This window comes from Mastigoproctus giganteus, chromosome 2 (assembly GCF_048544385.1).
Source record: "Mastigoproctus giganteus isolate SK-2022 chromosome 2, ASM4854438v1, whole genome shotgun sequence".
In the NCBI taxonomy this organism is placed as follows: domain Eukaryota; kingdom Metazoa; phylum Arthropoda; class Arachnida; order Uropygi; family Thelyphonidae; genus Mastigoproctus; species Mastigoproctus giganteus.
The window spans coordinates 219214828-219242634 of NC_143576.1; the positions used below are offsets into that span (position 1 = coordinate 219214828).

Sequence of the window (27807 nt, forward strand, 5' to 3'; positions counted from 1 at the left end):
ATAAAATAATCAAACTTCCAGGTATGTTAACTGTTTTTCTTTTCGTATGTTTTCATATGTTTAAATATTTATAAAGTTTAATAAAAATATTTATAAAGTTTAATAAAAATATTTATAAAGTTTAATAAAAATATAAAGTTTTCATATGTTTAAGTATTTATAGAACATTTTCAAGATAAATCTGTTTGTTAATTGTCTTAATCTTAAGACTACTTGGTTGCTGTGAATGCTTTGGTCATCCTTATCCATCACTGGAGTCACCTAGAATCTTCTTCAAAGCCATATAAGTATTTTCCAATCAGTTTTATGGAGAGATGTAATGTTGTCACTTAGGTTACACCACATCTAAATAGTTTTCAACCATTAAGGGTTTGAGCAGAACTTTCTTTAATATAAATAAATGAATAATCTTTATTTAAGCATCATACCCTAATATAGTTAGAAATGAAAGGTCCATCATAACAAATTTAGTTACAGTGTATTGTAAACACTTCAAAAATGTTTTGAAAATGTAACATACAATAAAAAATTAGACATTCATTAAAAAAAAAAAAAGGATATTTACAGCACTGATAGATATCTGCCCTTTCTATAAGAACAGTCTTGCCTTCAGAACTTTGAGTGTTTTGTCCTCGTTCCTCATAGTACTCAGATCGGTGGCATAACTAGAGAAAATTTGCCCTTATGCAGTCGGATCTATACCCTTACTATATTTGAGCCTGTGTCCACCAAATACGGAGGATGCGGAAAGGTCAGGGAATGACCACCGCATATGCCCGGAGCAATATGGCCTTAGTTGCTAATGCTCCTAAAAACCAAATAACAAATAACCCTTACTATAGATTGAGGGGGATCTATTGTTACAACATGTAGACTCTCTTTTTCGGATTTTTATATCTGGACAGGTAGGTGGACTGTTGTTGTTAATGATAAACGAGTAATGGACATGTGCTAACTATTTTTTTTTGGTTGCTTATCTGTAGATGCTCATTGGCTGGCCTTCACTGGATGTGGTGAGTCATGTAAAATGGATTTCACTTATTGCACACACCACCTTTAATTTTCATAAAAGTTATTAATAAAATTTTTATTAATTAAAAAAAAAAAAACACATGGGGGACCACCTTTCATGATAGGCCCAATATCCTGCTTTGGCTACGTTTGCATGGTTAATTGAGTCTTAAATTTTAAGTGGAATTGGTTCATTACATTGTCATAATCTGTTGAATATTATGTTATTTTAATTGCTAGTAATGATAGTGATTATAAATGATCTTGTGTTGTGTCTTATCAGATATAAATTTATTTTTGATCCATAGTAATGACATCATGAAGCTTCTGACATTACAGCATCTTTCAACACTGGGTTTGGAATCCTCTCTGGCCAGAAGCAGCCCCAGGTTTATCAGCGCCCTGTGTGAGATTTTTTGGTGTACCCTCTCTGACTTGAAATTTACAGCAAATCAGTGAATTTTCAGGGAATTTTGGCCCTGTTTGGGAGAACCACTCAATCGTGCCTTAAGCTGGCCCTGTCTCTAGCTCCTGTTATCTCTTCCAACTTCATCATGATTTCTCTTAACTTTTGGGGTTCAGACTCATTGAAGAGGTTCTGGAGAGTTCATTCTCACTATCATTCCTTTCTTTAGTTTGCATTTTTATCTATAACTTAATCAATTATTGGTGGTGAGGTCTTCTCTATATGACTTCATTAACTCACTCACATCCACAATACTCACTTCCAGGTTTAGATATCTGAAATTTCCACTGTAACATTTTCTTGTATTTCTTGGAAAGCTTTGTAGTTTGATTGTGTATTCAAAAAACATTTGAGCATTAAGGCTCCCAGAGTTTATGGCCTATAACCAGCAGTGTTGAGGGATACCGCCAGGGAGTGTATTGAACCATTGCGTTAATTCTGAGAACATCTTTGGATTTGGGGAGAAGTGCCAAAGTATTGCCAATACATAAAGGCAGTGCTAAGAGTGAAGTTGGTAACTAAAGACTGGTTAATTTGGCATTAGTGCTAGGAAAAATCTTAGACGCAATTTGCAGGCAACATTCGGATTGGTAGAATAGTTAATGATAAGCACCAAGCAGTGCTCCTGCAGGATGACTTGATCATACTATAAGAATGGTCAGAAAAGTGGCAGCTGTGTTTTTATGCAGAAAAATGTAAGGTCTTACACTTGGGGAATAGCAACCCCAAAATAAATTATATGCTTGGTGTGGTTGAAGAAGAGGAAGAAAGGGATCTGGGAGTTACGACATGGGCAGATATGAAGTTTTCTGAACAGTGTAAACATGCAGCCAGTAAAGCCCATGGTGTCTTATTGGCAATTTATCAAATGTTATACTGTAGAGATAAGGAGGTCATAATCCCACTGTATAAGGCAATTGTAAGACCACATTTGGAATACTGTGTTCAGGTTTGGAGACCTCATCTGAAAAATGACATTGAGTCTTCTGAAAGGTTCCAAAGACATGCAACTCAAATGATGAGATCAGCAAAAAGGATGACTGTACAATAAAAGACTCTGATTATGTGGGCTACATAGCTTGGCAACCAGGCATCTCAAAATCACGCAAAATAAGACTGCATAAATTATGACTGTACTGTACTGTACTAGTTGGCAGGTACCACGCTCAAAGTAGTGGAGAAGTAAAAAGATCTGGGAATAATATTATAGTTCATTGAAGTTCTCTTGAGCAGTGCCAACAGGCTTCTAGGACAGCCCATGGAGTTCTATGATATACAGGAATTTTGGCAGCAGGGAAAACAAAGTGATTATCACTTTGTTTAAGACAATTGTTAGACTACATGTTGAGTGCTTCATAGAAGTCTCATTTTAGGTAAGATGTGGATCTTTTGGAATGGCTGCAGACAGTAGCGTAGCTACCCTTTTTTGGGCCCAGAGGCAAAGAACATGTTCAGGCCCCTACTTAATTAATGAAAATTGCAAAAAGAGGAGACAGCCAAAGACACCGGGCCCCTAAAGGGCCCATGCCTGGAGGCAATTGCCTTGCCTGCATACATGGTATCTACGCCACTGGCTGCAGAGATGAGCAACAAAATCGGCTAAGCATAAAAATGATTACTCTCACCAAAAAAGACTTCAGTTCTGTAAATTGTGCATCTGTGAGGATACCTAATTGATGGATTTAAGGCTTTAAATGGAGTGAGTAAACTAAATGCTTAGCATATTTAATCTTTTTCAGACAATGCCTACACAAGGAGACACAATTTTAAATGGGAAAAGAATGGTTTAATGTAAGATGTAACAAAATTTGCTTTCAACTGGATAGTAATTGATTGTTGGAAGAAGCAACCATCTGGGGTTTTGGAAGTGTGTAGTTTGAATAAATTTAAGGAAGGATTAGACAAATTTTTAGAGCGGATAGACAAATAATGTAGGTAATGCTTTTTGCTGATGCTGTATATACTTGATTCCTTTCATAACTTCTTGTAAACTGAATGTGCTAGGTATATAAACGATTTAAGAATAGAAGTGACTATCATTGTGTAGTGTGCACATTAAAATTATTAATTAATGTTACAAATAAGAGATATAAAAAGGAAAATTAACCCATGGGAATGACCTTGTATGATTACCCTGAGTCATCAGTTCATTGCTTATACAACCTGAGCTAGGATCATCTAGTAGATGATCCTTGCTCATCTGATTCTTTTTGATGTGCCCTCTGTAAGAAGTGTACTAGACTAAAATTATAAGTTGGTATTTTACTGTAGTGTTTTCAAACCTGTAGTCCCAGTAACTTATGAAACTGGTCTGCAGAACTTGATAGTAAATCAGAAATTTTTATTTTGATAACTTTACCAATACTTCAAATTCATCAAATTTATTTACTGTACTCCTATCATAGTGTATAAGCATGTATATGCATACCTGTTTTTGCCCTTAGTTAACCTAATGCAGACTTAAAGTAAATAGCATATGACAAAAGTTTGTTTAAGAAAAATAAATGAAATATATTTTTTGACAGATATTCACAGTGTAGGTAAACAGTTAAGATACATTTCAAGTGTCACTAAGAATTCTGCCTTTGTTTGCGAATGCAAGAGGTTACATTAATTTCATAAGCATGAAATTAATGTAACCTCTGATTATACTACTATCTTAAATGTAGTATAAATTCTAGCTTGGAAGTATGTTAGGAAACTCCAGTTATCAAAACCGGGATTAGCATCATTATGAAAACATGTCTCTCAAATTCTTTAAACGTTGAGCATTTAAAAACATTTAAAGAAAAATAACAATCAAGGCTTGCCTTTGTTTTGGTACTTTCTTGGACCATTTTTATCTCCTTCAATAAGTAATTATATTAGCATATAAGGATTTGAATTCCTCTTGAATTATTAAACTGCAGTGCTATTTCCAATAAATGTACTTACTTTATAATTTTAGTTAGTAATCTCTTTCCATCTTTTTTTATAAACCTTTCAATCTGTATATTGCTAACACTGACTCAGTCCCTCACACTGGAACATGTTGGAATTACTAGAAAGATTCTAAGATAGATTTCTGGGTGGCCATAGAGCAGAGGATTGTGATTAATGGATATTTTTTTGATTGGTGTAATGTCAGAAGTGGAGACTCCCAAGAATGTTCGTGGACCACTGTTGTTTATGATTTTCATAAATGACATCGATGAAGGGATAGAAGGCGTGATGCCAAAATTGCAGATAACATAAAGATTGGCAGAGTTGTTATTGAACAGCACCAAGCAGCACTCCTTTAGGATGACTTGAACAAACTTCAAAAATGGTCAGAGAAGTGGCAGCTCTGTTTTAATGCAGTGAATGCAAGGTCTTACACTTGGGGAATAGAAACCCCAAAATAAATTATACACTTGTTGGGGGGCGCCTCCGTAGCCAGGTGGGAAGGAGCAGCAGTGCGTAGCACACGCTTCTTGATTAGACCGGGATTCGAGCCCGTCACCACCAAATACGGAGGATGCGGAAAGGTCAGGGAATGACCACCGCATATCCCGGAGCAATATGGCCTTCGTTGCTTATGGCCTTCGTTGCTAATGCTCCTAAAAACCAAATAACAAACTTGTTGGGGTTGAATTAAAAAAAGTAGAAGAAAGTGACCTGGGAGTTACAACATGGGCAGATATGAAGTTTTCTGTGATGTCCAATTATTAAAACATTATCCTGTAGAGTTAGAGAGGTCATAATCCCACTCTATAAGGCAATTGTAAAAACGCATTTGGAATGCTGTGTCCAAGTTTTGAAACCTCATATGAAAAAAGACATTGAGCCTTTTGAAAGGGTCCAAAGATTGGCAACTCACATGGTGAGATCAGCAAAAGGGCAACCATATGAGGAAAGATTCCAGTTATATGGGTTACAGAGCTTGGCAACTAGGTACCTCAGAGGGGGGGGGGGACCTGATTGAGGTTTATAAGACTCTGAAAGGGGCTAATAAATTGAATGAAGACAGCATGTTAATTTTATAAAGAATTCCATAGCTAGGGTCCATAAATTCAAATTTCAGGGGAAGAGAGTTAGACTAGGCTATAAAAAGTTTTCTTTTAGCCAATGAGTCATTGATTGCTGGAACAAGTTGCCACCACAAGCAGTTGAGGCTGACAGCGTGAAGAAATTCAGTCAGCTTCAATTACCTGCAGTCAACTGGATAGTTACTTTCATGAGGGAAGTGCATAATTTGTTGAATTTTTTTTTTTTCCTAAATTCTAAATGTTTGTTCTAAATTCCATTTAGAACAAACTGACATTACTAAGAGCAAATTCTAAATGGAATCATTCAGGGAAGTGAGTGTGAAACTACTAGGCTTTTCATGCCATCTAAAAGATACTGTTCAAGGCTTAAACCTAAATGGATGTCTGATGAACTGATGAGAAGGTTTCATTTTAGGAAGGATGTGGATCTGTTTGAACGGGTGCAGAGAACAACAAGATTGAGGGGAACAAAATTGTGCTCTTACTAAGAAAATCTTCCTTTAGCTTTTGCAAATTACAGCATCTGGAGATCAGGCACCTACGAGAAGATCTGATTAAGGTGTTTAAGGCTTTGAATGGATTGAACAAGTGAAATACTGATGGTATCCTTCCTCTTGCTCAGACTACACATATGAGGTGGCATAAATTTAAATTGAAGGATGTTTGCAAGGTAGATGTGCAGAAGAACCAGACAAATTATTAGAGGGGATGAACAGGTGATATGGGAAGCGTTTTTTTTTTTTTTTGTATAAGCTTGCTTTCTTATATAATTTGCCACTAATGATACTAATGATGGTATGCCAACTCCTTGCGATAGAATTGCCTCCCATTCTACCTATGCAAAGTACTGCATATGGGTAGCAGTAACCCCAGAGTAATGTACCAACTGTGTGGTACTACATTTAGGATAGTGGAGAATGAAAAAAAGATGTGGGGGTAGTTGTACAGTCAGATATAAAGTTTTCTGAGCAGTGCAGACAGGTTGCCAGAGCAGCTCATGGGGTCTTGTCAGTGATATACAGGAATTTTTCTAACAGGGATAAGAAGGTGTTATCCCTTTGTATAAGGCCATGGCCAGGCCACACCTTGAGTACTGCATGCAGGTCTGGAGGCCTCATTTTAGGAATGATTTAGAGCTGCTGGAATGAGTACACAGAAGGGCAATGAGATTGATGAGGGAAACAAAGGGATGCCCTTACCAAAAAAGGTTTAAGTTCTGCAAATTGAAACGTTTGGAGACTAGGCACCTGTGAGGTGATCTGATTGAGTTGTATAAGGCTTTGAATGGTTTGAGCAGGCTCAATGCTGATGGGATACTTCCGATTGCTCAGAATATGAACCTGAGAGGGTATAAATTCAAATTAAGGGAAGACAGTTGGAGAATAGAGTGCAGAAATTTGCCTTTAGCCGGTGGGTAGTAGATTGCTGGAACAAACTTCCATTTGTCATTATGAAAGTTGATAGCTTAAATAAATTCAAGGAAGAACTGAACAGACTTTTGGAGTGAATGGATAGGTGAAATGGGAAGGTTTTTTTTTTTTTTTTTTTTTTTGACTGATTCTGATAAGCTTGTTTTCTTGCATCACTTGCCTCTACTAGTACTAATGCTATACACTACCCAGGCATTTACAACTGGCAGAATAGAGGTAGTGAGTTTATTCACTAGTTGAATGAGAAGCTTACAAAGCATTACCAGTAGGCCTCATTTGATATGCTATCTAGCAACTGCTTACGAAGCTGTTTTAAATCTCTGCTCTTCAGATCTCACTCTGATGGCTATCCTGACCTCGAAAGGTGGGACTCATACTATACGTTAGAAAAGACAGGGGAAGTTGGAGTTTTACTCAGAAGTCTAAATGTATGATTGCCATTTGCAAGGTTAAGAAAGAATGATGATGTTATATTCCTTCTTTTGAACTCTCCCGCACAAAGTAAAATATCCTTTCTTATATTCTGTCATTTTAATTTCATAAAAAAAAAATATATAAGAGTAGTAGCCCTTGCTATCAGTTTTCTTTTATGCACTGAAATGTAGTGAATTATTTCAGTGAGGAACTGAGTTAGAGTGCAGTATAAACTAGTATTGCTAGTATTGTGATTTCATATTAAAAATTTCATTAAGACATGTGGTTTTCATTGATGGAAAAGAAAAAAAAAAAAAAAAAAACTTTTTTTTTTTTTTGCAGGGAAAGTATCTAATTCCACAGCTAAGAATATACCTGCAATTTTAAACCCATCAAATACTGACATTATACAGTTTTGGCTCAACACCCCTGCTGCAGTAATTGGTACCAGACCCGTGCCACTTCCAGGAACGTATAATTTGTCATCATATGTTCATTTTATGAGTCAGCAAGATTTAAGTTTAAATGTGCCTCATATAAAAAATGTTAGCAGTCCTGTACTTAATAGTGAGTATCTTTCTAACCAGGACTTAGATCGTTACATTGAAATTCCTCCAGAACATTGTATGGCAGGTACTCCATTGGCAGTTTCAACACTTACCACAGATGCCTCTGTATCAATTTCAAAGGATAACTCTGCAGAAATTATACAAGATTGCTCAGAAACCCCTTCAGATGCCCCAATGGCCGGTTCCTCTTCTCCCGAAGAGCTGATGTTTAACAATGATTCATTGTGGTGGAGGGATGAGGTAAACCATTCATTATTATTCCTAGTAATATTATACTTATATTACACTGCTCAATAAAATTAATAGAGCACAGAAAAAGTGTAGTATAACTTGGACAGTTTGCGATGAAGCAGGACAAAATTTGATATGGTGGTGTACCATAGAATAACAATGAAATGAGGAGACAGCGAGAAACTTCAAACAGGTATAAGGACATTTATAGGGATTGTATAAGAATTACCAAAAAGGTCACAGTACAGAAGTCGATATAAGGTGCTCAAAAATATGGTCATGTGACATCAGTATGGTGTATGATCCCCTCCAATTGCTAAACAGGCCTGACAGCAGTGAATTGGGCGCCTCCGTAGCCAGGTGGGAAGGAGCAGCAGTGCGTAGCACACGCTTCTTGATTAGACCGGGGTTCGAGCCCGTCACCACCAAATACGGATGATGCAGAAAGGTCAGGGAATGACCACCGCATATCCCGGAGCAGTATGGCCTAAGCTGCTAATGCTCCTAAAAACCAAACAACAACAACAACAGCAGTGAATTGTGAGGGTATTTCTGTAAGGCTGTCTATAAGATTCTGAGACAACAAATCCAATTCTTCCACCAGCACAGACCTTTTCTCACTAAGTGACTGAGAAGTTGGCTGTTGGCATGCAGTGTGGCTCCCAAAGGCATCTCACATATGTTGCATCATATTTAATCTGGTGATCGTGCTTGGCCATGGCAGTTATTGTATATCCTCAGTATTAAGATAATCCTTCACCACTTGAGCTCTATGTGCAGTGGCATTGTTGTACGCATGAAAAAAAAAAATCTGGGCCAACCTTAGCACTAAAAAGTTGCACACAGGGTTAGAGGATATGTTCTCAGTACATCTGTGCAGTTATGGTACCCCATCAAAAGCATAAAAAGGGCTCCTGCCATTGATCATTATTCTGCTCCACACGAGAACATCGCCTCCACTGCAAGTGTCCATTTCTCTGATGTTGGAGGGATGGTACAGAATTCCTCATCTCTAGATAAAATAATGTCTAGAATCTGTTTGTAGGCCAAAACAGGACTCATCAGAGAACAGAACTGTACACCATTTGTAAGGGTTCCACATCACATGTTTGTGGCACCAGTTTTGACGAATCTCTGCAGTGGTTAATGGGATGCAAACCACTAGCTTCCTTGCATAGAGTCCATTTGAATTGAGCCTTCTCAACACAGTCTAGTTGGAAATGTTTTCACCTGTGGCCATATTCTCAAGAGACAGTTGATGACAGGACATCATAGGGTTCTGCCTTTCTGTTAGAGCCAGATAGCAGTCTGTTCTGGCTGATGTAGCCATCAGGCAACCCTGGCCAGCTCTTCTTGTAATGGTTCCTATCTCTTGAAACTGCTTCTATAGTGCTGAGATGACAACCCATTAAGCCAACATGCCACCTCTGCCTGTGACTGACTGGCTTCAAGTTGTCCAAATGCTTGCCATCTCAAAGAATCATCTAAACAAAGATGACTTGCCACCCTGAGTACTAGAGATGTGGCTACCTCACTGAGCAAGCCAAAAAATGGAATGAAGTGAGGTGGTTGTAACCCATATTTTTATAGGCGTGAATAATTTGCAGCTCTATAAGGTGGTAGATCAATTTCTATTGGATACTCGAAATTTGAATGTCAAGATGCCTATTATATCAAATATTCGCCTTCAGCTACACTGTTCATAATAAAATATTTGTGAAAAACATTTTGTTCTGTTAATTTTGTTGAGCAGTGTATTAGTATTTCTTTATTGAATTTAAATAACATATAAATTCAAATATGTAGCTCCTATCTCAAAATGGCTAGAGAAGTCAGATGGCTTCATAAGTAACATGATAAATTTGAAATAAACCTAAATTCACTAAATTTGAGTTGGAACAGTGTACTAAAACTACAGTAGACTCTCGATTTTCCAGGATAGATGGTAAAAAACAAATCCTGGATAATCGATTTCCCGGTTAATCAAAAATACAGCAGTCCCCGGCATACGTAAGAGATACATTGCAGAACTTCTTACTTCGTTGAGTTTTACATAACTCGGGAATGACTAATAACATATTGCTACTATATTATTAAGGCCTCCGTAGCCGAGTGGGCAGGAGCGGGAGTGCAGTAGCACACGCTCTTTGAGTAGACCGGGTTTCAAGCCCCTGACTGCTGAATACGGTCGATCTGCCAACCCGCACTGGACCAGCGTGGCAGATTATGGTCCATTTCCCTCAACATGAATTGTTGAGGAGGCTTTCATCCTGCAGTGGGTTGATAATGGCTGCACTTTACTTTTTTTTTTACTATATTATTATTGACAAATCTGAATTCTGCACGATACTTGTTAATGTTTGGCCATTTTCATGCATCCTTATTATAATGATTCTTTAGAGATTTAATAGATGCACCGTTTTCAAACTTTTGAATAATTTCAAGTTTTTGTTTAACTGAAAACGCAACTCTTTTGCATCATTTTCGTTTACCCATCATTTTCGTGATTTCTAAACAAAAAAAAAAAAAAAAAAATATTATAAAAAAAATTCCGACATCCCTGACATAAATAATGAAACAAAATTTGCGCTGCAACGAAACACAACAATCGACGCGACACAATAAAACAAACTAAACATTTGGTCCCTTTTTTTAAGTGGCGGGAACAGCAGGGATTGTAAGATAATAGGTACAATAATCTCCCAATAACGACTTATACCGCTTGTCACTTATTTACGACTTGCAAAATATCTGTTTATACCTATTCTAGTTATTACTTGAATTTTTTTGATTTCTGGTTGATTTTTTTTTTTTAATTTGGAGTCTTGAAGTGTTCCGGTTAATCCGCTTCCCATTTAATCCGATCCCAGTTAATCGAGAGTCTGCTGTATTTTAAAAATCAAATATACATGTCTTTCGAAATTAGAGATCTCCTCCCCCCCCTGTCTCCCTGCAGCCAGAGATGGATTGGCCACATGAAGAATGTGAAAAATTGATCTACTTAATTCTGATCAACCTTTCCCAGTCCACTGTTGCAGCAGCTGTAACATCATAAAATTCTGCTTCTTTTCTGATGGTACATGATAGTAGCCACAACGGTCACTGTCACCAGTTTTGAAATTTGCTTTCGCTCTGTTCTGGTGTTAACTATTGTACCACTGTATTTATACCTCCTATAAACAATGTGGAAAATTAGACTCATGTTTATATTAAAGTGCTACTGACAGGACACCCTGCCCTGCTCCTGTGTTTAAAACTTTGGCTTCCCTAACCCCTACTGTTCCCCTCTATTATTTTGCCTGGCCATTGGCTAACCTTTGGATAGCTGCCTCAGCTACAACTGGCCTTATCCTTTCCTCTGTTCTCCACCTTGGAATATCCCCTTGTGCTCCTTTCTAAACAAAAAAAAAAAAATATCCCTTCCTCACTGTATTTGCCATTGGAAGCTTAAGCAACTCTGCGGTAGGCCCAGCTAGAGTACAAAACCCTGCCTACTGCCTAGCCAACCTCCAACTGGTACTAGATGAGCAATGGCCAAGCACCTCACAGAAAGTGGCCAGATGACACACACACACACACACACACACACACACACACACACACACACACACACACACACACACACACACACACACACACACACACACACACACACACACACATCTGGCATCTACAGAGTTCTGTATGCTTAAGAAAGTAACAAACATGGAGTTGTGGATAACCACAACTGCCACCAGTCAAACAACCCTATACGCTGTACTTCCCTGCTATCCTGTGAATATCACAATGCATTCAAAACAGATGAGCCATAAAAGAACACCTGCATTCCTACTACTTCAGTTGCTGCTGCTGCTGCCAGATAAAGTTGCCCACAGGAGATGCACATTCTGTGCAGCACTTTTTGCCTTAAAAAACCCTAAAATTCACCACTGAAAGCTGTAATGTAGGCAGTGTTACTCCCACACTTACTTTATTTTTTATTTCAGTTTGTTTTTTTTTTCATATCCATTCATTATCCTACATCTGTGCTTTGTTTGATGCTGTTGTAAATTTTGCTTCAAATTTACACAGGGCAGTGTTTCTTTCTTCAGGTACTCATAATCAGTTTTTTTGATTTGATCGAGTCTCTTTAGGAGGACTAAATCTCATCTTCCGTCACTTGGAAAGTGACGGAAGATGAGATTGATATGTTTTTGTATAAAAACATATTGATATGTTTGATTCCCAATTATCCGAAATTTCATGTAAATAGTTAAAAATACAGTGTACCCCCCCTTTACAATTGGTTCACAGTACAATCAAATCATGTTACGATGGAGTCACCATAGTAATGTACCATTCACTATACGATGTGTAACAAGCACCGTCATTGTGATCATGTTTGTGAATTGAATTTCCCTTTACAATTGGTTCACTGTACAATCAAATAATGTTACGATGGAGTCACCATAGTAATGTACCGTTCACTATACAATGTGTAGCAAGCACCGTCATTGTGATCATGTTTGTGAATTGAATTTTAATTGTCTTAAACAGCGATTCTAATTAGCAAAAATAGGAGAAAATTTATCCACAGCCTATAAAAGTAAAGATATATTAAGCACAAATTTACCTTTTATTACCTTACCAATTAAAAAATTAAATGATACATGAAAATCGGAAGAATATACGTGATAATCGGAATAATTAATACGTACTGTAATATGTACATACGAACTAGTTGACATTTCTGTTCACTGACATTTGTGGGTGGGGGTTAAAATTTAAAACAGTAAAAAGATGAGCAATCAATAACAAAGAACACAGCACACACAAATTGCAAGTAACACAATACGCACAAGTGAGAACGGAGTAACGAGTTATGAAGCTTTAAAAATAGGAATGAAGAGAAGATTCTGAAAATTAATTTTTTTATATGATTGAAGATTCCATGGAAGTGTGAACACATTTCACCATAATAACCCAGAGAATTCCAGCTGTTGGTATTATCACAAATTCAATAAGATCGACTTTACTATCCGTTTATGATAGATTGCACTAACAGAAAAGCCCAATAAACAGGTGACTGCTAATTGTTTTATGGTTGTGACCTCCAGAAATCTGACCAAACCACGTGTATGGTCGGAGACAATCGTAGGGTAATCTCCAGTGCTGCGGTCTCCTGCCCCGATTAAACGGCATGTTGTCCTAATTAAGTGAAGTAAACCCTGGCTATTTTCTCGATTGGGTTCTGTTCTTTAAGATTTTCCCCAAATAAACGGCTGCCCTGATTAACTGGTGGTCCAAATAACCAGAATCCACTGTATTTAAATTGTTTTTAAAGTATGGACTTATTGTCTTCTCTCACTCAAAGATTTGGGTTGTTGATTCAGTGTATTTTGGGGTCCATGGGCCTCCGATTCCGTGGTGCATTGGATCATTGATTTTATCTACTAGTGTGAAAAATTCATGTAAATTATTCAAATAGTTAATCAACAATGGAGAGTATCAGCACAGAAGTATTCTACATGAAATCATAGAGGTAATTCCTCGTTTTCTTAACTAATTGATGTATAACGTAGAACTTATTGAGCCATTGCAGCTGTCATCTATTAATATTCAAATTATGCATCCCTTATATATGAGTGACACTGCGTCTCTGATATCCCAACATCTGCATTTGATGACTTGACCAGCACTTCAAATTCGCCATATTTATTTACTATGCTCCTAGCATTGCTGTACATGCAAGTATACATGTACCTGTTGTTACTCTTAGTTACCCTAACATCGCCATTTACCTGTTCCATGATCACTCAGCAGACCTGGGCTGCTGCACATTCAGTTAGAAACAGTGTAAGAAGCACTTTCATCTTTGCCTGTGGCTATTGGTAATCTATTAGTCCGTTTATCTCCCCAAGCTAGCAGTTTTCCAACCCATCTAACCCTACCTCAATAGAATCAGCAAATATTCTTGTACCCTTTCTGTTTAGCTATATCCCATCCCTGTAGAAGCAGTCTCTCCTGCTAACAATCATACACCATGCTGAGAAAAATTCTACTTCAGTCTTGGGGAGTAAATGATGATTAACAAGGCTATCATCATTTACTCACTCCTATTGTGCCTCGGCAGAATTGCAGACACTGTCCAATTCAACTGTAACTCGTGACTTTTTTTCAACTTTGCCCCATGCTTTTTTAAGTCAGCAGATGTCCTACTATTAATGTCATTAATGCCAACATGTACACCAATATCACCTTTTATGCCCTTAAAAGGTAATATCTGCTCTATGTCTTCAACTTTTACCCCTGACAGACATACCCTTGTCCTATACCATCTATCCTTTTTGCACAATATTTTTCCCTTTCCCTGACAATAGCTATCTCCTCTGGGACCAGCGCATTCTGGCTTGGGGTTGGTGCTGTGTTGCTTGATGCTGAGTGTGAGTTCTGGCTTTAGTTGGGCAGCTGAGAGCTTGATGCCCCCCCCCCCCATTTTAATACTTTCTAGGATATCCTCCTTACTTTTCAAGCTCTCATAAAGGCTCATCAGAAAGCTGAGTTGGCCCCTCATTTCTTCTGATTAGACCGGGGTTTGAGCCCGTGACCACCAAATACGGACTATAGCTCTCTTCATCAGGCACACACAGTTGCATCCCATTGACCATATCATGTCCTATTCCAGAAATATCCGCACACCTTGCTCAAACAGCACATTTTTTCAGTCCATGATATTGCCCTCTTTGGTTCTCTCCCAAGCCACGGCACTCCTGCTGCTTTGAGCTCATTGTTTTGCTGCTCTAGTCTAGGGCACAATTTCTGTTTAAATTCATTATAATTGAGAATACTACACAAAACTAATATACTGAAATGCAGTAATAACTTTACTCTAATTCACCAGCAATAATACGTACTAGTCTATCAAGTTTAAGTTAATATGTATTATGCTATACTGTTACATTTGTAAAGTTATAAGTTAATTATAATAGATAATAAAATAATCTTACTAACACCAACCTACGTAAATCGAGTTACCTATTTACCACAATTAAAACAATAAAAACATTAGAATTCCCCCACCATGCACTACAGTATAAGTTACGAGATATGATATATGTTCCAGATCACCAATACAAAGGTTCTGCATATATTAAGCCATAACTTACAAAAATCTCTAGCTAAATTTAAAAATAAGTTAATGATTGAGACTGAGGCTATTGAACTATTTATTGAAGACAATTTAAAATTCTTCAAAATTCAGCTCAAAATTCTTTGTATGCACTGGTTGTAGCCTGTTTTTTTTTTGTTTTTTTTTTTTGGACTCATCCGACCAGCAGAATAATTTTCAGTTCTCCAGTGTCCAACCAGCATATTTTTGAACACCACACCATTTGCCATCCTGATGATCAGCAGTGAGGATAGGAGTGTCTCTTGGGTCATCTGCTGTGGAACCTCATACTTCTGTGTGGCACACTGTCATTTGGATATTTTTTTTGCATTCCCCATATTGTATTGTGATGTCAACTGACCTCGCAATATAATATAGGGAATGCAAGAACCTGCCGTTGAGCTCATATAACATGCTGCACCTTTCACTTACCACAGATATCTCAATTGTGTAACTCCTTTACAATTCTGTCAGAGGGAGGGTTTGACCCATTAAACACCATTCTTTGTATACCTTAACCATAGTGGTCCGATATGGACGTACCCAATGCACAAGCTCCCACAATCATGCCCTTTTAAAACTCCATGATATTTTTATCTACTTCTCATGACTATTACTTTATCACTCTGACTTGCATGGCCAAGTGCAAATTACCACTGCTCTAGCATACAAAGCTGTTCAGTTTTTTATATTGCGAGCTATGCAGTATAGTCCATTATGGATAAGGTGGTCATAATGCAGTGATAGTTGAGTGTATAACACAGTACATTTTAGCAAATCATGACAATCATGACTGGGCACAGAATATTTGTATGTAAGAGAACAATGAAATCCACCATCAATTTTACTCACTGATGGGTTAAATATATTGATAAGAATGCATTTAAAAATCTTATGAACCCATTTTAATTAAGTCAGTTAATGCATATTTGACATAAACCATGTTTTCATGAAGTATGTTTACTAACCTATGTTTCAAGCAAAGGAAACTTTAATAACTTCATTCACTATTAGTTGCAAGATCCAAATAACTGGTTGGATACATTTTCCTCTATTGAACTGCATTGTACGGACAGTCAGATGCAGGAGTCCAATGAATGCAAAGATTAGTGACTGTGAAGTTTAGTCACAAAGTGAGTTTTCCTTAATTCTCTTTTTATCCTGATTATTAATTTTATATATTTTTTCTTTATTTTTCTGTTTTGCAGTAAGACAGTATAGATTTTTGAATGCTATATATGTTTAATAGTAATAATATTCCTTTATTTGAAGTATGATTAGTTACATAAAATATATACAGTGGTTTCATACTTTGAAAACTTTTGCAATTTTCATTTGCACGAAAATTGCACAAGTTGTATTTCAGAAACAAGAAGAAAACTATGTATATCAGTCTTCAACATAATCTCCATTATATTTGACATATTCCTCTTCCTGCATTAATGCCTGAATTCCTTGAGAAAAGTTCATAGCTGATGGTGATGACAATGACATGGAGCCAAGTCTTTGAATATGTAGGATGGGGTAGTATGAGAGGACAGAAAGCCACAATGTTTCTTTTGAATTTTTTTTTTTCCAATTGGTCCAGAAGCATGTCACAGTATTTTTCATTTATCACTCTTTCTCTTCTCCAGATAATATTCCAGAATCATTCCTTTATGATCCCAAAATACAGTGAACAGCACTTTCCTGGATTTTCTTTGGTTGAGGTGAGACACCACCTTTGAACTTGTGTATTCGATTTCTGGTGTGTTATACCACGTCCAGAATTCACCTCCAGGTATTGTGTCCTGAGAAGTTATCAGCTTTGTACTCATACTGCCAAGAACCACAGAACACACATTGTTGTTGTTTTTCAGTTCTGGTGTTAAAATCCACTGAGGACAAACTTTCATATTAGTATTAGCTATATATTGCAAGGAAACCAAATGCTTTTGCTGTACCAGCCAAAAATAAAAATTAAATAATAAAAAATAAATAAAGTAATTAAAAAATAGCAAATAAACTATCTATGTGGTTCCATCTCATGCAGGCCATCCAGCCGACCTTTGAATTTTTCCTAGCTGTCAGCCTCAAACTACCTACTTATTCCAATAATTAAAAACTCACTGGCTAAAAGAAAACTTCCTACAGTTCCAGTACAGCTACCTCTTTCCCTGTAATTTGAATTTATGACCCCTAGTTCTGGAGTTATTTATAAGAGTGAAAATTTTATTTTTATTCATTTTGCTATCCCCTCTCAGAGCCTTATTAGACCTCATGCAAGTCCACTCTAAGGTGCCTGGTTGTCAGGCTCTGTAGCTTACATATTAGAAGGCTTCCTCATGTGGACACTCTTTTTCAGATCTCACCAAGAAAATTGCATGTCTTTGGACCCTTTTAACTAGTCAGTGGTGGGGCACTTGACAGGTGCCCATTTTCTTTTTCATTTTTTGGAAAACCTTTTTATTTATTTATTTATTTATTTTTTTTGTTCAGTGCCAATAATTGACTTTTTCTTAATGGATTGCAATGCTATAGAGTATTTTTGGGCGACAGCCTCATGCTACATGGTAGAAGGACTAATATATAGGTTAGTGCAATAGCATCTTTTTAATTATATCTCATATTGTGAATACCTTCACAGCGAGTTGTCATGGTATTGCACTACCTTGAATAAGTAACAGTTCACCAGTGGAGAAGACTAATGTTACTTATTCTCTGCAGATACCACCACCCAGACAGCACCTTTTTGAAGCTTATTGGCTTCTCAATGGTGGGTGAGCTGGTACCCTGGTTTGCAATAGTGATAACCCACAGATGAGAAGCCAATAAACTTTGAAATGGTGTCATCTGGTGGTGGTATCTGCGAAGAATAAGTGACATTAGTCTTCTCCATTGGTGAAGTGTTACTTATTCAAGGTAGTGCAATACCATGGAAACTCATCGTGAAGGTATTCACAATATGAGATTTAATTAAAACGATGCTACTTTGGTAGATGGCTACAAATTAAAATGATGCTATTGCACTAACCTATATGTTGAATTGCAATGCATATTGTATATAACTTTTTAAGTTTTGATTTTTAAAACAAGCTGTGTGTTTTATACTTTTTATTTAAAAAAAAATATATATATATTAATTTTGCTAAAAAAAAAAATTAGACATAGAAGCATCAGTTGCTTAATCTCTTTCATTTTCCAATTTATAAAACCATTAAGTACATGAAATTTCAAACTACATGTACACGTGTATTTCTGTTTATGTATATAAATATTAAAAAATTATAAATTATTATATATATTTGATACTAAATAAATAAATGTCCATTTATAATCTGGATGGCCAGTGCCAAAGATTTTGCAACTTCACTGGTAACTGTTTTATTGCAACTTCACTGTAACTGTTTTATTGCAACTACATAACAGGTGCACCAGCTAACAATGAGGTGTGCAATTTTTGTGACAGCATGTGAGCTCTATCATGCAATGTGCAAATTTGTATCGTGCATATTACTCCAGGACTACAGATTAGTTACTTCTATTTTCAGGCTTATTTCAAATTTGGTACTATTCACAATGCACGAAATTTGAAATTATTTATGTTGCTTTCCTCAGAGTAGCGGCCATTTTGAGAGAAGGTTGGGTTTCGTGTTATTGTCTTTATGCTGTGAAAACAGTAATAAATCATTCAAAAACAACTAGGGTACGGCAGTAGATGTTTATTAACTTAATGAAAGATGAAAGGCAAGTAACCTAAAACTTTAAACAAACACAGCATTAGCACTCTTCTGGTACCAGCCATTCTTCAAGCAAAATCCAGATTATTGCAAAAACAGTGGCAGGGTCTGACAGGTTATCACAGCCAATTTCTGTAAGAAAAAAAAAAATCACTTCAGAAACTATTACAATAAAACCTGACTGTATTTAGGAAGTTAGAAAAAATTTCAGATTTTTAATCATAAATGCAAAGCAGAGTTGAATGGTGGTGGTCAGTGGTGTATTCGTGGTGAAATGCACACAGTATACCCCAGGGATGATACCTTCTTTCAGTTTAGAAAGCAGCAAGATTAATAAAAGAACTTAGTTTATTAAAAACTAATGTAATGTTATTTTCAAATAAAATAAATTATACATTTCAGCTCCTAACTTGTGATGTCAGTAGAATCTAAAAATGCGAATCAAAACAACACCCTTCCATGTTAGTAAAATAATAAAGGCTGCTTTCCTTGTTAATCACAATTACAAAAGAACAATGAGAAATAAGTGCAGAGACAATTCTGTTAAACTTCAAAGGAGGCTGATATGGTAAAAATTTACCCTAAGGCAGTGGTTCTCAAACTGTGCATCGCACCATCCTGGGGAGGAGCCATAACTTACCAGGGGCATCAAGGCCGATGTAGTAGTTTCTGTAAGGTTTCCATGACAAATTTTAAAAATATATTAAGATGTTTTTTTTTTACTATTAGATATTAGCATTAGCATTAGCATTAGTAGAGGCATTTGATGCAAGAAAGCAAGCTTATGCAGCATCAGCCAAAAAAAAAAACCCACTTCCACTTCACCCCTCTGTTCGTTCAAAATACCTGTCCAGCTGAGCCTTAAACTTATTTAGGCTATCGACCTCCACCACAAGGGATGGAAGTCTGTTCCACCAACCAACCACCCGCTGGCTAAAGGCAAATTTCCGCACGTCTATCCTACATCTGTCTTTCCTCAATTTGAATTTATGCCCGCTCAGGTGATTTTTCTGAGCTAGAGGAAGAATCCCATCAGCATTGAGCATGCTTAAACCATTCAAGGCTTTATACACCTCTATCAGATCACCTCGCTGGTGCCTAGTCTCCAGACACTGTAATTTGCAAAACTTAAGCCTTTCTTCGTAAGAGCACCCCTTTGTTCCATTCACTAATCTTGTTGCCCTTCTCTGTACTCGTTCCAGCAGCTCTACATCCTTCTTGAAATGAGGCCTCCAGACCTGTATACAGTACTCTAGGTGTGGCCTGACCATCGCCTTATACAATGGAATAATCACCTCCTTATCCCTGCTGGAAAAATTCCTGTATATCATTGACAATACTCCATGAGCTACTCTTGCAGCCCGTCTGCACTGCTCAGAGAACTTCATATCTGCCTGCACAACCACCCCCAAGTCCCTTTCATTCTCTACCACTGTCAGTGTAGTACCACAGACTTGATACGTTGCTCTGGGGTTGCTGTTTCCCATGTGTAGTACTTTACATTTGTCAATGTTAAACTTCATTTGCCACCTCTCAGCCCATCTGCTCAACCTTTCCAGATCCTGTTGCAGCAGCATAGTGTCAGTAGTGTCCTTGACAACCCTGCCAACCTTTGTATCGTCTGCAAACTTGGACATTAAGCCGGATATACCATCATCAATATCATTTATAAATACAGAAAACAATAATGGACCCAACACTGAGCCCTGAGGGACTCCACTAATAACATCAGTCCACGATGAGCAGTGTCCATTGATTACCACTCTCTGTCTTCTCCCCCTCAACCACCCCTTTATCCATAGCAGCAATTTGCCTCCAATGTCACACTGCTCCAATTTGTGTAGCAGTCTTCCATGTGCAACAGTATCAAAAGCCTTTCTAAGATCCAAGTATATAATATCAAAGTTATTCCCTGCATCCAGTTCTTTTGTGACTGCATCATAGTATCCAATCAAGTTGGTCAGGCAAGACTTCCCCTTAACAAAACCATGCTGTGTCTGAGCTATAACTGAAGTCTTGTCTAAATGATCCTGCAGTGCTTCTTTAACCAGTGCCTCCATTAATTTTCCTGGAACAGAAGTTAAGCTCACAGGTCTATAATTACTTGTGTCAGCCTTTGATCCTCCTTTGTGAATTGGGGTCACATTTGCACATTTCCAGTCTATGGGTACCTCCCCTGAGTCCAAGGAAGCTCTCATAATTATGGCTAAGGGTTTGCTTACTTCCTTTGCTGCCTCCTTTAATATAACTGGATAGATCCCATCCACCCCGGGTGCCTTTCTTGTGTTTATCTTCAATAGTTTCTCCTCCACTTTACTCCCAGTTATTTCAAGATTCTGTAGCTTATTGCTAGAGTTGAATACACCTCTGGCATTCCCCTCGCTGAATAACTCCTCATGTGTGAATGTCGATGCAAAATATTCATTTAGTTTGTTAGCTACCTGAGCAGGATCATCAACACTTGACCCATCAATATCAAGTGGACCAATCTGATTCATCCCCTTCCTTCTAGAGTTTACATAAGTAAAGAACTCTTTGCTGTTTTTCTTTGCATCCCTTGCCAAGGATTTCTCGTAATCTGCCTTCGCCTGCCTAACCTCCTTTGTAACTTGGTTGCATATCAACTTGTATCTATCATAGGCTTCTGTGTCATGTGTTAATTTGTATGTATCCCATGCATTTTTCTTCTCTGCCATATGCCTCATTAGTTCATCTGACATCCATTTTGGCCTAAACCTTGAACAATATTTCTTAGTTGGTATGTAAAGCCTAGTAGCTTCCAAGATAAGTTCTTTGAATGCTTCCCATTTTGAATTTGCTGTTGGTAACATCATCAGTTGGTCCCACTGTATAGAATTTAAATACTGTCTCAGTCCATCGTAGTCGCCTTTACGGAAGCAATAACCCTTCCCTTTACCCCTAATGGTAGTTACCTCTTTGAGTAAATCCCACTTCAGCACACTGTGATCACTGCCACCTAGTGGTTCATTTATCTGCAGATTCTTAATGCATGAAGAATCACTGCTGATAATCAAATCAAGAGTATTACTCCCTCTAGTTGCCTCCCGAACATGCTGATGTAGAAAACAATCATCCAATAAATCCACAAAAGCCCTGCTAGTGTGTGAGTAACCAGCCCCCAAATTCCAGTCAATATCTGGGAAATTAAAATCTCCCATTATAAGACACTCTGATTTACCGGCCCACTCTATTTCCCTGTACAGTTCCTTATTATACTCATCAGAGTCATTAGGCCTATAGCACACTCCTACTCTCAATTTTGATCTCCCAATGTTTATGTCACACCAAACTGACTCCACACTGCACTGTCCAGCGATGTCGACTGGCTTCACTTCCTTGGTTTTTATGTGTTTCTTAACTAATAGCATAACCCCTCCCCCCTTCCTATCTTGTCTATCCTTTCTGTAGACGTTGTACTCCGCAAATTGCAGTTCTGCATCCCTTATATCTGTGTGACACCACGTCTCTGATATCCCAACAATATCTGCCTTCGATGTTTTGAGCAATACCTCAAATTCATCAAATTTATTTACTAAACTCCTAGCATTGGTGTACACGCAAGTATACCTGCACCTGTTTCTATTCTTAGCTACCCTAACACAACCCATGTGTTTACTTGTACCGCAATGGCTCCCAGCAGTCTCTGAAATACCATGCATCTTGTTTTTCAGGCTTCTGCTCATTTTAATAGAAGCAGTGCAAGAATCTCTTTCACCTCTGCCAGTGGCTACTGTCAATCTGTTGGTCTTTGTCTCCCCCCAAGCTAGCAGTTTTCCGACCCACCTAACACTGCCTCGATAGCATCAGCAAATATTCTTGCACCCTTTCTATTTAAGTGTATCCCATCCCTGTAGAAGCAATCTCTCCTGTTAACAAGTACAGTCCAGGCTGAAAAAAATTCTACCCCTTGAGCCTTGCACAATCTTTCCAGGGCCGAATTGATCGACAAGGCTCTCATCATATACTCCCTCCTATCGTGTCTGGGCAGAATTGCAGACACTTTCAAATTCAACCCTAATTCTCGGCTTTTGTTCAACAGTGACTTGTACTTGTTAAGTAATTCTGCCGGTCTCCTACTCTTAATATTATTAGTGCCAACGTGTACAACTATATCACCTTTTGTGCCCTTAAAAGATGATATTCGCTCTACAACGTCATCAACCTTTGCCCCTGGCAGACATACCCTGGTCCTGTTCCACCTATCTTTTTTACAAAGCATGTTCCCCGTTTCCCTGACAATAGAGTCACCAACAACTGCTAGTTCCTTCGGGACCAGCGCATTCTGCCTTAGGGGTTGTCTCTGTGTCACGCGATGCCCAAGTGCAAGCTCTGGCGTTGATGTGGGCAGCTGAGAGCTTGATGGGCCCCTCAATTTAGTTTCTTCGAGGGCATCCACCCTGTCCTTCAAGCTCTCATATAGGCCCACAAGAACGCCGAGTTGTTGCCTGATATCGATACACTCCTTGCATCGCGCACACACAAAGACATCCCCCTTGGCAGTATCATGTCCCGTACCCGATTGCTCTGCAAACATCAAGCAAACAGTGCATTTTATAAGGCTGTGAGTCAGAGGACAACTGCCCCCCTCAGTTCTGCTCTGAGCCACAGCACTTCCATTAGCTTGAGCCTTTTGCTTTGCTGCTCTGGTCTGAGTCATGATTCTATTAATTTATTAATTAATTATGTTATGTTATTAATTATATTACGTTTGTAATCTAAGTCGTTATATGTATTTATTTAAACGTACAATTTAACTGCTAACGAAGTTCAACTAACGCTATCTAGTACGGTATATAACCTACGGTATATCTAGTACAGTATCACAATGGCGGGAAAGTTACTAACGGTGACGGTAGTTACGAACACGTGGAAACCCTTACCGATACTTTTACAAGGCCGAGTAAAGAATAAATACACATATGCACATCTATAGTCTATGGGTGCCTCCCCTGAGTCCAAAGAAGCTTCCTTTGCTGCCTCCTTTAATATAACTGGATAGATCCATCCACCCTGGGTGTCTTTTTTATATTTCTCCTCCACTTTCCTCTCAGTTATTACAAAATCATCTAGCTCACTGACAGAATTTACTTCACCTCTGGCATTCCCCTTCCTGAATAACTCCTCACGTGTGAATGTAGATGCAACTTGGACATTAAGCTTGATATGCCTTCATCAATATCATTGATATATATAAAGAAAACAACAATGGGCCCAAAACTGAACTCTGGGGAACTCCACTGACAACATTAGTCCATGAAGAGCAATGTTCATTGATTACCACTCTATATTCTCCCACTCGATCATCCTTTTATCTATAGCAGCGTCTTGCCCTTAATGCCACACTGCACCACTCGATCATCCTTTTATCTATAGCAGCATCTTGCCCTTAATGCCACACTGCACCAATCTGTACCGTAGTCATTTATGTGCAACAGTATCAAAAGCTTTCATTAAATCCAAGTATATAATATCAAAAATTATTTTATTTTATTTATTTATTTTTTTTTAACTCTCTTGATACAAAAGATTGTGATTTTTATTTTTTTTACTTTGGCTGAAGAAATTTTAAAATATTTTTGGAAAAGTGACCTTTCCGCATCCTCCGTATTTGGTGGTCACGGGCTTGGACCCCAGTCTAATCAAGAAGCATGTGCTATGCACTGCTGCTCCTGCCCACCTGGCTATGGAGGCACCTAAAAATACATTAGAATTTAAGAATAAAAATTAAAGCTCTATTTAATATCTATAAATTTTGTTATAAGAAATTTTCTCATATTTTTCATCATTTTTTAATGTAAAATTACAGAAATTTTGTAATTTTACTTGGCAACTATGATAATCATTTTTTAACTACAAAATACAATATATAAAATGTTTTATGTGTGTCAAATATTAAATTAATGAAAATTTGACATTACAGTTATATTTTATAAATAAAATTAATGAGAACAGAAAAGTCTAGTAATGGCATGCTGTATATACATGCTACAGTTAAGAGATTCCCAAACTGGACACAGTCTGGAGTCGACAAATGGAGCATAATTTGCAGTTGTTTGTTAAATTGCAGGTTTTGACCAGCATTTACATGTATGTAGAAGTGTTTCAGTTATTCAATACATGTTTTTTGTTGTCTGCATTTGAAGTGCATTTATTCTATCACTGTTTCTGAATGTGAAAATGTCAAATTTGGAACATTGTGCAGACATTAATAATTTTGACAATAGTTAAGAAAATCTGCTTCTTAAACATTAGAAATGATGATTTACAGAGGGGATTCTCCATGTTGTACTACTATGCTTGAATGGCATCAGAGATTCAAAGAGGGAAGAGAAAATATAGTGGATGATGACCAGCCCATGTATAGTCATCATCTGCTAAATTTACATTCAAACTGTGACTGTTTTCCAACTTGCAGAAGCTTTAAACATTTCACATGGCAGTTATCAGGAAATTTTTAGTAAGGATTTTAACATGCATCAGGTTTCTCAGCATGTGGTACCTCCAATGCTTACCAATGATCACCAAAATGAGTAGATGACAATTTTCGGCAATCCTGTAATGGTTATCTGATAACATTGTGTTGTTCTTCCCATCATGTCATGGTTTGGTATTTTCTCTACAACTCACACTTTTTGAGTCATTGATTTTGAAATTGCCTCCTTTGCTGTGGTTAAAAAAAAACTTTGACAAGAGAAGTCTAAAGGGAAAGTGATGTCAGAAGTTTTTTTGATTGTTGTGGTGGTCATTCCTCAAGGTATCACTGTGAATAAGGCAAGATACATACAGGTCATGCTATATGTGAGAGACAATTTGGCAAAGGCATCCATAACAGTGGGCACTAAAAGATTGGAAGTTGTTGCACAATGGTCCAACTGAAACCACTCATTTCTTGTGCAACAAGTGTTTGCTAAACACAACACTGTTGTGTTTCCACACTCCCTTACTTGCTTTATCTCTCACCATGTAAATTTTCTTCCCAAAAATGAAATGTGTTAGAACATTTTTTCTGCAGCAAACAAGCAGTCCTTGTTTGCTGCAGAAGTAGGCTGCCGTAGCCTAGTAGTCAGGCGCGCGGGTGCATAAGTACACGTGCCTTGAGTGACCGGGGTTCAAGCCCGTGACTGCTGAATACGGTGCTGTTTCTTGTATTCTGTCTATATTGTGAACTCCTCTGACTGTTTGGTCGTCCCGGAGTATAAACAGAAAATTTTTAAGATGCTTTTTGCATCTTCAACTCAAGATGCTTTTTGCACCTCTTCATACCTGCATCAACAATTATACTGACATTGACAAATTGCATTACTATTTAAGGATAGTACTTTTTAAGAGAGTCCTGGAACTTTTTGACTGTATCTTGTATCGTTTTGATTGGCAGTTTTGGCGCTGAAAGGCTAGCTACCAGAGCATGATTTGCTGTTTTATTGTTTTGGGTTAATGTGTTGACCTTCCAAATATTAATTGTGACTAATTTTTAAAAAATTTTTTCATCACCACTTCCTTTATGCTTTTATAAATTTTATAATAATAAAAATGTATGGTAAGTGCAATTCAGGAATAAATTATTGTTTTATTGTACTTGCTACATGGTAAAAATAAGATTTCACAGCATACTGGTTTCAGATAACACTTTTATGCATTTTTTCCCCCTTTTTTGATTAATGGAAGCAGAGAGCTTAAGTTTAGTATTTGTTATCACTGTAGAAATTAATTTCTAATGAAGAGATCAGATTATAATCATGACTGATTACTTCAGCTATAAGACATGTCAGATTAACTTTTAGCTGTTGAATAAATGGCTAAAAATTTGACAAAGCTATTTAATTTAGCTTTCCTCTTGATTGTAACTAATGAATGTAGGTGTTGCCAATCTCAATACTTTTTTGGTTGTGTGTATATTTCATCAGATTATACTAATAACTTTTTTTTTCCTTACAGAAGTTTGAAGACAGGGAATCTTAGACAGCAGTAACACTGGTCCTCTTCCCAGCACTTGCAAACAAGACCTTCTGCTACTTTTTTTTTGGACATTTTAAGATCAGCTTCTGAAGATATTCTTTGTATTTTATTGTTGTAATATTTTTAGCTCTAAGCATGTGCATATGTTTATTTTCATGTTACATGAATTAAGGTGTTATTTGCTATAAGTTAAGATGAATGAATTCAGAGAAAAGGCCTCGTGATACAAGGAAGTTACGAAACATAATTGTACAATAGTGCACAGCCTCAGTCTATACATAGTATTGAGCAAACTAAATTTGCTACTGTCTCAATTTCATATTGCGGAGGCCCTTCACTGTGAGATGCCTCGGTATTGGCTTCCTTGCACCATGTGGCCATAACTGATACTAATACTAATGACAGTCATATCATACCACCTAAAACAATAGAATTGGTGGTTTACAGAGAGGATTCTATTATTGCGTCTTTTATTGAATATTGAAAATTTATGTTTTATTAGAAATTTTGTAATTAGCATTGTATTTCTAGAAGGAAAAAAAATAGGAGGCAATATGCAAGATAGTAACAATGCCATATATTTATGTAATAATGCTTTTAACTCAAGTGTAATTGAGAATGGGCTTAATAATTGACCTGAACATATGTGAGAGGAATAATAAGGTTGGAAACAAGCATGTGTGAGGCTTTTTGATATTTTCAAAAAGAAAAAGAAAAAAAAAAAAAAAAAAAACGAGACTAGTACATATCTGACAGAAATATTTCTATATATAATAATCTCGTGATATGAGATGTGATGTGGATGTCATACCCTTTTAAACCCAATATTTAAATTG

General features: G+C 37.2%; 1 protein-coding gene across 1 annotated transcript; it reads left to right on the forward strand.

The window, feature by feature from the left end:
• Window positions 1-27417, forward strand: LOC150090144 (uncharacterized). The gene is made up of 4 exons (XM_090368968.1): window positions 1-21; window positions 7671-8137; window positions 16290-16408; window positions 26951-27417. The coding sequence occupies exons 2-3, from the start codon at window positions 7829-7831 to the stop codon at window positions 16383-16385; spliced, it is 405 nt and encodes a 134-aa protein (XP_090225094.1). The 5' UTR covers window positions 1-21; window positions 7671-7828; the 3' UTR covers window positions 16386-16408; window positions 26951-27417.
• The last annotated feature ends 390 nt before the right edge of the window (window positions 27418-27807 follow it).